Source organism: Linepithema humile, chromosome 2 (genome assembly GCF_040581485.1).
Source record: "Linepithema humile isolate Giens D197 chromosome 2, Lhum_UNIL_v1.0, whole genome shotgun sequence".
Taxonomy (NCBI): Eukaryota; Metazoa; Arthropoda; class Insecta; order Hymenoptera; family Formicidae; genus Linepithema; species Linepithema humile.
Genome location: NC_090129.1, coordinates 26158504 through 26171697, shown reverse-complemented (window position 1 = coordinate 26171697; position 13194 = coordinate 26158504). Strand labels below are relative to the sequence as shown.

General features: G+C 33.6%; 1 protein-coding gene and 2 long non-coding RNA genes across 10 annotated transcripts; 1 reads left to right on the top strand and 2 right to left on the bottom strand.

The window, feature by feature from the left end:
* The first annotated feature begins 31 nt into the window (after nucleotides 1-31).
* LOC105667739 (phospholipid scramblase 1) lies at nucleotides 32-12959 on the top strand. Of its 8 annotated transcripts, none has more exons than XM_067349660.1 (9): nucleotides 32-157; nucleotides 245-1081; nucleotides 1491-1623; nucleotides 6696-6835; nucleotides 9919-10017; nucleotides 10425-10642; nucleotides 11299-11454; nucleotides 11804-11965; nucleotides 12179-12959. In XM_067349660.1, exons 4-9 carry the CDS (start codon nucleotides 6727-6729, stop codon nucleotides 12215-12217), a joined length of 783 nt encoding a protein of 260 aa, XP_067205761.1. In that variant the 5' UTR covers nucleotides 32-157; nucleotides 245-1081; nucleotides 1491-1623; nucleotides 6696-6726; the 3' UTR covers nucleotides 12218-12959. The 8 variants fall into 8 exon arrangements, with proteins under 8 accessions (XP_067205761.1, XP_067205763.1, XP_067205764.1 ...); XM_067349662.1 differs by lacking the exons at nucleotides 11804-11965; nucleotides 12179-12959 and adding exons at nucleotides 2231-2627; nucleotides 11619-11776 and having other exon boundaries at nucleotides 1491-1627; XM_012359716.2 differs by lacking the exon at nucleotides 1491-1623 and having other exon boundaries at nucleotides 89-157; nucleotides 245-306; nucleotides 894-1081.
* LOC105667742 (uncharacterized) lies at nucleotides 5491-8325 on the bottom strand. The gene is made up of 3 exons (XR_001099973.2): nucleotides 8184-8325; nucleotides 7255-7344; nucleotides 5491-6843 (listed from the first exon to the last, which is right to left on the bottom strand). It is a non-coding gene; the product is annotated as an uncharacterized lncRNA (long non-coding RNA).
* LOC136997984 (uncharacterized) lies at nucleotides 9458-10517 on the bottom strand. Its single transcript, XR_010888558.1, has 2 exons — nucleotides 10376-10517; nucleotides 9458-10234 (listed from the first exon to the last, which is right to left on the bottom strand). It is a non-coding gene; the product is annotated as an uncharacterized lncRNA (long non-coding RNA).
* Nucleotides 12960-13194: the final 235 nt, after the last annotated feature.

Genomic DNA, 13194 nt, shown 5'->3' with positions numbered 1-13194 from the left:
GCGCCGTCGCTAGGCTTTTCTTCGAACGAACGTCACATCACGCGGAAAAGTCATCGACTGTGCGCACACTAGACGTCATAAACACGAGGTTTCTCTCTGCTTTTATTAAAACGCGATTGTCCTTTCCTTCATCTTTTTATTCTCCTTTTTTTACAAGGTATAAAATTTAGTCTTGCAGGAGATAGTTTGTATGATATTTTGTAATTCGTATTTTCTATTATAAAATTTTTTATTTTTTTTACAGGTAATTTTAATCGCAATCGAGGTTTTCACGAACTTTCCAAAGCATATCTTCTAGACTATGAGGTTAGTTAATTGTTTCTTTTTTGAAAAAACGATGATACGTCATGTTTCAAACATGAAATTAACTAATAAAGCACGCTAATTGTCATAAATGCTTCAAGGTTGAGTCTATCTAGATGAATATGGAAATATATATTTAAAATGATCTCCAAAATCTATCGATGCACTTAAAAATGATTTATAAAAGATACTGTAATTATCTTTCAAACTTATTTCAAATTATATTGGACGAGAGAGGCTAATCGCTTTGTAAATATAATATTGTTTGTAAGTGAGATGAATTATGTGTGGTTCACTCACTTTAATAGCTCAAGCTTCAAGATGCATTTTCAATGCAGCGCAAGCGGATTGGTCGATTCGATCAAGTCAACTGATTGCATTTCCATTGAAAGTGATGACTGAATAGATCGACATTTGTTTTTTTTTCAGCTGTATTCACCACGCTCGTGATTTCTCTTTTCCAGACGCGAGGAGCTATATTTATTTCATTTCAGACGCAGAGAGAATGTAAAAAGAGAATGTAGATAAAAAAGAAGAACGTTTAGTTGTATTTTCGATACTCGCGTCTTTGTTTCTTTTGCTTTCGAAAGGTCGAAGGTGCATCAATTTCAATCCATGTGCAAAAGAGTGCACGTAGAAACAACAGATCAAGCATCTCCGTAGAATCGAGGGAAACGAATGCGAGGAGCCTCCCTTCGCCACCGGATACGTGTGTCACTCTTTCTTATCTGGTAGACAGCGCTATCCACGACCTTGCTAACTCGCGAAGAACAACTGAGTAAGTTACATCTCGTTGTATTAGTGTGTGCAAAGTACGATACTGACATATACATATGTAGAGTGGCGAAGTTCACGTGCGTATGGTTATGTTCTTAACCGGGGTTACGCCAAGTGTAAACAGTATACAATGCATTCCAACTCTGAATAAGAATTTTAAACGAGTCAATGCTCATTGATAATATCCAAACAATAGACGAGTAAAAGCAATAAAAACGTGCAGTAAGTTTTGGAGCTGATAAATATTTATAAATATTTATAAATAGCAAGTTGCAAAATATGTCATATATTTGTAGAATATATATCAATGTATATGCTGAAAATGTGTATTAATTTTATATTTTATATAAATAGCATATTTTACCTAACCTAACCTAACTCAAATTAGAATGCAAAATTTAAAATTGCAGAATGATTTGACAAATGCTTAAAGTATCTTGAGCCACAAGCATGCAACATTAACAATGAGGGCTTTGATGACTGACTAATTGCCTAGCAATATAGAGTGCATAACAAATGAATTGTGTGAGCTTTGTGAAAGTGGTATGTAAGTTATTTCAATTTTAAGGTGATTAAAATATATAACGATTAAAGAAAATGAAAATTTTCATAAAATAATTATAAGATTCTCATAAATTAAATTCTCACTTACAATTAAATATAATAAAATATTTATGTAAAATAAAATAGAAGTAAACGTAAATCTTTAAGATACAAATAAAAGACAAGACTTCACATATTAGATGTTCTGCTTTGATAAATTTAGGCATAGACCGTTATATTTTTAGCTTAATCATGGACCATACGTGATCACTTCTTTTCGCTTAGCATGCACGGCTGTCATTATCGTCACGACTGACTGACTCATCTCCTACGCATTACGAGTTACTCTCGATGACGAATGTGCGCTGACAAATTATTTCCGCGATCATCGGTCGTGTGATAAGGCGATCTTGCGCTATCAAAAAAGAACAAAAAAAAGAAAAACAAATTTCAATTATATTTGTTTATTTTAATTGCGCTATTTACATCTTATATTTTTTTCTTGAATATTTTTCTTGAATCTTATATTTTTTTCTTGAATATATTCTTTTCTTTCTTTTTGAACTCTATTCTAAACTCTCTCTTTTATTCGTCTGTTTGGTTTTAGATGCGACAAAATGAATATATAATGCCGGGTTCCATCAACGTAGATTAACTTTAATCTCGGTTCAACTTATTCTTCATCTTTTTTTAATTCTTAGAACTAGAAAAAGATGAAGAGGAAGTTGAACCGAGATTAAAATTAATCTACATTGGTGGAAACGGGCATAAGAAAGGTTCTCTGAGTCGCCGCATGAGAATTGTTGCGAATTGGAAGTTTAAAAATAGCTCAAGGAAAAATTAATCGCACCGAGTTGGGGAACGCGGCGCCACGGAATCGAGAATCGCTATATTTCCCGTTGTTTCACTGCGATTGCCCCGTTAGTTCGTTCCGCCGGCGAAGAACCAGGGGTCCGTTTTCGACGCTGCCATCGCCACTGCCGTGCCCGTTTTTTCTTCTATAAGTATGTAAACTTATACTCTTCTAATCACACGCACCTCTCGCGCAAGCGGTGTATCATCCGATGCATCAGTGGCGTACGGCTGCATTCGTAAAAGTATTTCACGATATCATCACAATTTCATTGGTTTTTTTTTATTTTTTGGGAGCATGAAACGATTAAACCATGCAATTATATAAACGAGAAAGTATATATATTTTTTAAAATAATACTGAAAAACTTGAACTTATTTGTTGTAAGTGAACTAGACAGTATTAATGCACCCGATTCTACACTAACATTATAGCACTTTTGAATTAATGTGACGAATGTTTATTAAATTTTGAGTTATAGATATACATATAAAATGTTACAAGAGTTTGCAACTTTGATTGTAATTTTAATTGCAACTTTTAATTGCAATTTTAATGAATAGCTTCAATTTCTTTTATATAGAGATTTTCTGAGTTCTTAAATTTAACATAAAATCTGTCATGCTGTAAAATCAGATTTGAGAACCATTACTTCGTAAATCATCTGACATTTGAATTCGTAAAGTTATGCAAATTGAGATGACGTCAGTGCATTGTTGCAATAAACTGTTTCTATCAGTCAGCTCACAAGCTTCGATTCCGTAACATCACAGTTACCGGTATAAATACCAACCATAATTATAAATACGTTAAAAAGGCGTTTGAAAGAACATCGCGCTTCCTATCGCTCTATCTTCTTTTCTTTTCCTTTTAGAAAAACCGGAAGTATGCGCGTTACCATCACGCCTATCGTATCATAGTTCTTGGGTGCCTGTGAATGTGTGTATATAGGATGATTTCTATGCTGCAACACGGCAAAACGAGCACGTGTGATTTCAGCTTGCGCCACTTTGCATTGCGCATGTGACATTTTCCATCGTCGCCGGTTTTTTTTCCCCCCTTTTTTTTTTACGAGAACAACGTTATTTCTCGAAATATCGAATCAGGTCACTTGGAATAATTGTGACATTAAGATAATAGAACGTGACGCATCAGACACTTCCGTTCACAAATGTTTGCTCATTCATATTTTGTCGTTCAACATATCGTATATGATAATGAAAATTCCAAAATGACATGGCAAAGGTAAGAATTGATAAGAAAGTGATTAGCTTCGAGATTCTAGAATAGAACGAAAACCAAGACGGTAGTGCAAATTCTCTACGAGTGAAGAAACATTGCAATGTATATTTGAAAATGTAAGTAATTCTCTGCAATAGGAAAAAAAAAAGAATTTGGTTACGCGACCGGCCGTGGTTCCACGACCTTGCGGTATGCGCAACGCAGTCTCTCCCCTTACACACGTGAGGAACGGATGACATCACCACCGATGAAAGTGTACATAACTGAGCAATGCATCACACATTTTGCTCAACCACTGTGTGTCGATGAGAGATCGAGACGCTTGCTTGCTTTGGGACTTTTCTCTTTATTCATACGTGTGTGACGTTGAAAATTACATACACGTTGAAAGTATCGAGAGTGATGTCTCTTCAGAGACACGCTAAAACGAGAAATTTTGCTTCAAATATAGAGTCTTGTGATAAATCATTTAGAATCTACTTCTAAAAATTTGTAGAAGGCTATTAATTTAAACGCTGTATTTATATAATAAAGTTTTAAGTAAAATCTTTGAATAAACAATCGCAAGAATCTGTGGTTGTGCAATCAAACGTAAAGAACTGTTCCATAGCAGATTTGCAGGCATCGAATTGTACTGATGTTTAAAATATAAATGTTAGATAAACGATTGAAAAAAAAAAATCACCTTTAACATAGATTTCATTGATTGTCACAAGGTTTGTGACCAATCTTTTTTCTTTTTTTACGTTTCAACGCGTTTAGTAGGTTGAGCGAATTCCCATTTCCGGTGCACAATTGCGATTCGTATCTCTCTCTCTCTCTTTCTTTTCCGCGGATTCCAATTACAGATACGCGCGAGGACATTATCGAAGCGTTCATTCATTGATAGTGAGTGGCTGAGGTAATAGTTTACGGGGTCACGCTTGACAATCGATCGAAGGACGATTTTCTCGGGAAAAAGTTAAAGGCGATTTTTAGGAGCAGATTGACAACGAAACGACCGGATAGTTTCATTTTTAAAAAAGAGCATGAGTCACGAATTTCGCTGTTCGAATCGAATGGTTTTTCGATATTTGCAGCTTGTATCTCGACTCGCATTGCGTGCCGAGTGAGACATGTGTCTCATGCGTCAATACGGCGATAAAAGCGTTCGTTTAAATAGTGCTTTATAGGGAACAAAATGAAGAGCATTGTCTCTGATTTGTTATCCTTGACTAGTATTAGATGTATGCAGAGCAATCTTCCGGCACGAGAGAGCTTTATATTTATAGTAAATTATTACAAGCTTGCAGAATTGTAAGAATTCAAATTAAAAATTAGAATCTATAATGCAGAATTTTTATCATAATCTGAATATATAATATCATAATCTCTGTTTTTAGAATTTCATAGTTGGAATTTTTTATCTTTAAGATAATTCTCCGAAGAAACCTTCGAAAACTGGATAACTCTGGTAGTCAGCAAAACAGATATTGACTATGACGTTAGATTAGATATCTAACTGACTGCGGTGCTTGTGACACCTTAAATAAATATTTGAAGCTGGGAAAAATATTCGAGGCCATTCGAAACGCACGTACGAGAAAACCGTCAGTCGGACTTCAGAAAACCTTCATTCAAGGCTGTTAAAAAGTGGTACGATCCGATATAATGCCCACGTGGAGCAGCACGTCCAGTGACGTAAACTGCCGGTGATTTCGTCTTGCTCTGACGGCTCGCGAGATGCAATGGAATTCCGTTATAATTCCAGTGCAAAAATAACGTCTCAAATAGAAGAGAAGAGATATTTTTATACATATCGGTTTTTCTCGCTTCGACCGCGTTATGAAATATTCCATTTAATCTCATTTGTTCGTGTACATACAATCGTTTTAATTATTAACATAAATATAATGTGAACTGGATATCTCAAGCAACAAACAGTGACGAATTAATTGGAGTAAACATATTACGGAATTTAATCCTCTTTATACAGTATAATTCCTAATCAGTTGTCGCGTGATGCAGCTATCGCGTTGTGTTTATTTATAAATATTTTAAAAGTTGGTTATCTTAAATTCCTTAACAGGTAATGTGTGATATTTTTCTTAAAGTGAACTAATCTTGCTGAGTAATACAATGCTGAATAATACAAGCTGATAATTTCTTTTGAAGTGTAAACTCGTAACTAATTGATGCGTGAAAATGTTTCGAGCAACCTCGAAACAAATTTCAAATTCTAATTTTTGAGATAAAAAGATCATTGCATCCACGATGTCGAGACTTCCGCGAATGATCGAGGAGATCAAGTGTCATTTGATCATTCTCTGACTGCAATATTATTTAGGCGGAGATTCCAGAACAAAGGATAATTATCAATGAGAAGAGAGAAAGTATTATCAGCGACGCGAGGTCTTATTTCTCACATACATGTATGCATGTATGCATATTACTTGCACATGCGTTACAATGAACTTTACGAGACGAATACCGCGCGGTGATACGCGCGAGGACGATGACCCAACAATTTCAACAACATAAACAGTATTATACGTACGCGCGAGCAAGCAGATATTATACCGTGCGTGAGCAAGCAGTTTCCGTCATCAGTCGACTTGCTCGAGAACTAATACTTCTACCCTCCGATACTCTCTCCGTCGGTAGAAGAGATGCGAATATATTATATGCACTTCTCTATCTTATTTTTATTTAGATTATTACTTTCTATTTATAATTGCATAAATCGTCATAATAATAATCGTGATCACGAAGACAAAACTACTTAAGTTTTCAAACTTATTGAATTCCAAAATCAGGGGAAAATACAATTTCTGATTTTGTATAAATTAATTTGAACATTTCGATTAAAATAGTCTGTAAAGTTGAAAAGAAACTTTGGTTCGTATCGACCTTAATTTTTACGATTTTCTCGCTTGACAAAATCCATTGAAAGTCTGTCCAGCCCGACCTAAAAGCCCTCCTTTGCTTTGCTTTGTAGGAGGGACAAGGATAAAACCGGAAGGAGAAGAATGTGCGCCCAAAAGTATCCCGGATTGTATCCCACGCCGCCGGAGCCGGGAATGCAGCCGATGGTCGCAACAGCACCGCCGCAACCAAATCAAACTATATTGCCACCAGGTGAGAACCTTTGAAAAGATAAAATCTTTTTTGAAAAGATAAAAAGGTAAAGATTCTTCTGACATCTGGTCATTCTAATTAATACAAAAAACCAACACATTTAATTAAAATCGTCTCTCGTTGATTTCATTTTAACACGCGCGGATGTAAATGACCTCAAATTGGCCATTTTGACAGAAAAATAGCTCTAAAATCCTGATTTCGTAAGAAACACAAGTAATTTTAAGAAGGACTAAATTTACAAATGCATTTTATATTATCTTTCCGTAAATTGCAACAGAAAAGCGCCACAACAGCATTTGTTAATAATCACCGAAAAGACATGTATCGCTTTTTAATAATCAAGCAATTAATTTTGGTCAGATAAAATTCTTTGTTATTACTTCAACTGAGGTATAAATAAGATAATAAAAATCTACTTAATTTGCTAATGGGTCGGCCACGGTGGCGGTAGTTAATTCAGCCTGATTACCGCATTTCTCTGGTCTTTTCTTGTAGTCGACTTGAATCTAGATAAGAAAGAAGGAAATTTAGTTGACCTGACAATTCCCCGGGGCCATTGCATACAGAGTTCACTTAGTGGGATTAGCATTTCTCGGCGCGCTTTTAAGATCATTAGCCGGCTAACAGAGATCAAAATATATGAGATGTAAAAGTTTTTAAACACTAAAGAACATTAGGTATTTATCGCGATACGCTATAAATAATAAGAAGCTTGCGTGATCGTTAAGCAATTTTTATCACTTAGGACTAAATTTCACTGATGCGATAAACATGAGAAAAGATAATTTTATACATAATAATTATAATTTTGCATTAATATCGAAAAAAACATTTTTATTCTCAAATATATCGAGCTATATTTTTCGCGCTACAAAATACAATATTTTGTAACAAAGTTTTATCGCCAGCTGTCAAACTACAGCTGTCAAACTACAGCTGTTAAATTTGTCCGCGGCATTTTCTGCATGAATACAATATCGTTTTGTAAACAGATGTCATTCGATACATGTGTGAGTTTATACAGATGATAACTCTAAAAATTATATTTAATTATTATTTGAAATATAATTTAATATATATTTTTCATTACACGTTATAAAACGCGTACGATTGCTCAATATATTGTTGAGTGTTTTAAATGTGCTATCTATTTTACAATTACGTGTCACACACACACACGTGTACCACTGTTTAATTACTACATCTACGTTCTTTACCGGCAATTATAATCTAGATATTGCTGCTATCGTGTGTAATAAAAGTGGCACATCGCAGGAAATTCGAATTCAATACCATACTATCGTGTTTTCATTATACGACCTTTGCAGAAGGATAACTTACAAACCTGCGTGTCCCATGATAGTTGTGGGTTACCGTTTGCCACGAACGATCAGTATAAAGTAGATAATAACCGTTGATGCCCACGTATCATCTATTCAGCGGTCGCTGTTCGCCGTTATCATTCACGTCTATATAACGACGTCGAGTCTTGCGACTTTTAGCCGAAACTGAATCGTGTATCGTTGTTTCTCCATCCTTAAGATTTACGATAACGAGATAATATCGTCGCGTTTGTAGAATGTGAAATGTTCTGAGAAGCTGATATCGCGCAGTGTAATTATCCGATTCCACCAGTGTGTTGCTTGTCTCGTATCTCTTTAGTTGTGAAATCTGTGATAAAATAAAATACGGTTAACAATTAATGTGATTATAAAAGTTCTTGAGTGGGAGAGCATGGACTAGAGAGATATTTGGAAAAATGTATCATCGCTTCGATTATGAGCTGTTTTTCGTATTTATCTCGTGGACGATAAACGAGGAAAAATGAAAATATTTGTATTGGAGTGAATGAGGGGAAAAATATAAATAACATTTAATCTGCCTTGCCTTGGCGTGGATGGAGGATGCTATGGAATAATTGTGATGACTCGTGATATTGCTCGAAGACGTCTCGGACCTCAAATCAACGTTTGTTTTCGTGAGCTTAATAGTCACGAATAAGGATAGTAAATAACAGTGATCAGAATTTCGAAAAGTGGCTAGAACTGAGTTGAGAAAGGAACCTTAATGATAAAAAAATATTAAATAAGAATTTGAAAAGTGATAAGAGCTGAGAAAGAAACATTAACAATGGTGAAAATTTTAATTACAAATTTCAAAACTTAATGAGCTGACTGAATCGCTGATTAAACAAATAATTACTAGTGAAATTTATTTAATTATTATTCATCAAATAAATAATTTAATTAATTATTGTTCATCAAATCTCTAATCAAACAGATAATTACGAGAAATCGTTAAACAGATAATTTATTAATGTTCAGTTTACCGCTCCACATAATTCGCTAAATTTTGTAAAGGAAAATTATGCTCGCAATATTAATTGAGAGCATATAATAAAAGTGGGAATTTCAAACAAATACCTCTGAATTTATGGTTGAAACTGAATCAGCGAGTTTTAAATAGATAATATTATTTCACACTAAATTATTATAAATAACAATTTTTAACAACATGTGTTCTAAAGTTACGATAACGATAACTGAGATCTCCGAGAACGGAGATTAAACGCAATCGATTAAACACAAATTTCGATAATAAAGATAGATAATTTTAGACTTGATATTGATAACAGTGTTGTGTAATATAAAAATACGGTCTGTAAACCGTATCGAGATACGATGCGTCCACGCACGATGGAATCTGAGTACTTTGAAACTACGTGGAAACTAAAGTTAGAACAGATCCGCAGACACGTAAGAACTTTCTTCCGAAATGCGGCACGATATTGCAATCCGAAGAAAAAGGGCTACACCAGATTTCTCACAGAGGAAGAAAAAAGGTGCAGGATCTTTCTTGCAAACGCGTACTCCTCGATTTATTACGCGCCTATCGCTTTAACATTAATTAAAAACGATTAACTTTATTAATATAAACTATGAATTTATCTGACGACATCGCTGATATTTAAACTCTTTAACTCATCAAACTGTTGTAATTAATTTTTTGTTAGGACAATATGAATATTTACATTCTTTAGATGTAAAAAATTCAAACTTTATAACGTTACGAATTTTCAGGTGGTTGGCTGCCGCTGAGTACGACATATCCACCCGGCTTGGAATCCCTTATCAACCTTGATTACCTTTTCGTGGACCAGAAAATTGAGTTGCTTCAAGGTGAGCACTCTGCTTTGCCGAGAGATAAAAATATAACTCCTCTCTTTGCGAGAGCATGCACGAGTGTGTATGTGTTCAAGATGTCCGCAAAACTCTCGAGAACGTGATTTACGATGACTTCCCGCGACTAAACGGAGCCGTGTTTACTTCGCGCGATAACAACATCTGTGACACAGTCTCCATTTATATATTTGTACTGTGATAAATACATATAGCTCTGCAATTAAAAATCGTAATTAATATAGAGAAATACTTGAATTACTTGAATGATACAAAATAATTATACGCTATTTGATATACAATTGTTGCGTAATGTTATATTTGATATATTTAAAAAAATATATTTATGGAGAATTACCGTATCGTACATTTTTCCTTTTTAACAATGCTTTGTTGTATTTTTGCAGCTTTTACCGGGTGGGAGACTAAAAACAAATATGCTGTCACGGACAACAGAGGAGAGATGGTATACTATGTGGCCGAGGAATCGGATATCTGCTCGCGATTGTGCTTGGGCAAATACCGCTCCTGCGAATTCAGCGTCTATGACCGAAACCAACAAGAGATTCTTCGTATGGTTCGGCCTTTTAGATTCGACAGCTGCTGCTGCCCTTGTTACCTGCAGGTAGTTTCCGCCTTGAGATTTTGTCGATCATGTCTATTATCCCCATTTCTTACAGGGGTTCAGAGATCAGAAAAAACTTTTCAATCTTGTACATTTTCTGAGAAAACTTTAAAATTAGACGTTTAATTTTGATCAGTATTAAGATGATATAAAAAATAATTATATAAGTTTAACAATGAGATCTTATAGTGTAAGATGAGAATCACTGGCCTGTTCTGTATCTTGTCTGCCAAAGTTTCTTCACACGTGCTGACCATCTGTCAGGTTTACCTTTGACGAAAGTTTGCTCGCGTCGTCGAAAGATCCGATCAATACGCTATGAAGAGAAACAACGTTGATTCTTCATTCAACGTCCATTGCGGAAAATAATTTATTTACGGGTAAAAAATGCCTGGACGACATATCGGTATTAAACATTAATAGTATCTTTAATAATTATTAGATAATCGCAAAACTTGTTACTATTCGAATTTGTCTAGCAACTTTTGATTAATTTTGATTGAATATGTCTACATTACAATTTTTATGCAAGAACTTCAAATAAACTTTAAATTATTAACAAATTATATTTTAATTACTCAAGTGATTAATAAAAAAATAAATAATTTTTTATAATTAGTTTTTAATCCGTAAATAAATAACATTACCTTTTATAGGTCTTAGAAGTCTATTCCGGAAATACTCTGTTGGGCAGTATTACTCAAGAATGGAGTCTTTGGCGACCAATATTCAACATTCGTGACGCATCCGGCCAACCAGTATTAAAGATAAAGGGACCGCTCATTCGTTTTTGTATTGAAGTAGTATTTAAGGTAATATTTTAAAATTCGTGCCTTTTAACATCTTATAATCTGATGAAAAATGTTTAAGTTTTAATCCTTATTTCTATTAATAAAAAATAATAATTATTGATAGCAATATAATATAAATATATAACGCATAACTTTATATAATTCTATCAATTTTTTTCGAACAGATTTTCTTCGAATTCGTCTTTGCATTAAGTTTGAAAATTTTAGAATTCTTGAAACCGAGTTGCAAGATTCAATAATAAACGATATCTGCCAAACTTGGCGAGTATTTTACTAGTGAATGTCTACTGGTGCATGAAAGAGCTTTAGAATCACTTAGAGAATCACTTGTTAATTATTAAACTTTCAGATCACTTCCATGGACGAGAAGCATCGTGTTGGCATTATCCAAAAGCAGTGGAGTGGATTCACTCGGGAGTTCTTCACTGTTTCCGATAAGTTCGGCATTAACTTCCCACGCGATCTCGACGTGAAAATCAAGGCCGTGTTACTGGGTGCATGTCTTCTAATAGTGAGTATTGCCACTAAAACAAAATATCATTGAATTAGAAAGAGAAAAAATATAAATCACGAAAGAGAAATATTGCACGTAAATATTGCACGTAAATATTGCAAAAAAGTTACAAAAAAGAAATTTCGAAAGTAAAGTGTATATTAATATAAACGATTAATTTGAAGTCTAAATGTCAATATAACATACAGCTAATCCTCTTCGATGTTTCAGGATTTTATGTTCTTCGAGCAGAACTCAACGAATTTTTGAATAATTGTTAAAAAAAGAAAATACGATTTGCCTATTGTATCCGTCAAAGCTTTATATATATATAATTATATATATGATACATCAAGAGTAAGAGATCAGAGTAAAAAACCCGGTAAAATGTGATATGAACATAAACGAAACATCACAAATATACACTTAAAATAAAATCTTTATTGTGAGATGTAAGATGAGCTGTGACTATTTTTTATTTTCGAGTTATTATACAAAAAATTACTATTTTTAAGAAAATACGTAAACATACTTATCTTTGAATTTATCTTCGATGTAATCGAATTTACGTTCGTTGCCGAGAATTCGATGTCTAAAAGCTCTCTACTTTCTAAGCAATTACTCATTTAAATATTTACTTATATATAATTTATGTTTTTTTCCTTTGTATTTAAGTGGTCAACACGCATACACACACATATTAAGAATCTATAAAGATAAAAATATAAATTGTTACGATGGAAAAGTAACTCCATTCATTTCTCAAATAAAATTTCAGTTTGCATAAATTGTATCAAGTTTTCCAACTTTGTAAAGTAAAATGTACAATACTGAGATACCATTCAGAATTATGTACGATAATAATTATACATATTTTTATAATCGTTTTATGTATATATATATGTATATCGTATCATTGTAATCTCTCAAATTTTGCACCACTTATTTTATTACTGCATAAATTTTACACATTATAAATTGTAGACACTGCAAATAAAATCTGTTATATATATATATGCCTCTTTCTATCTAAAATTCCTTAATTTTGCCAGTAATATAAAATAAATAAGTAGTTCTATATATTCGCAAGATTATTAGAGCGAAAAAGTGATTTTTATTACACAGAGATCAACTTCACAGTGATTAATATTGCCATTGCAAGAACCTGCGTAATTTTCCTCGCAGAGCTTGTTCTTTTACGATGAATTAGCTGTCTATACAATTAATAAATTACAAGATATCAGGAG

Coding starts and splice junctions, on each gene's coding strand:
- LOC105667739 (XM_067349660.1), top strand. CDS start 6,727: ATGTGCGCCCAAAAGTATCCCGGATTGTATCCCACGCCGCCGGAGCCG. Junction 6,836..9,918: donor TCAAACTATATTGCCACCAG/GTGAGAACCTTT, acceptor ACGAATTTTCAG/GTGGTTGGCTGCCGCTGAGT. Junction 11,966..12,178: donor TGGGTGCATGTCTTCTAATA/GTGAGTATTGCC, acceptor TCGATGTTTCAG/GATTTTATGTTCTTCGAGCA.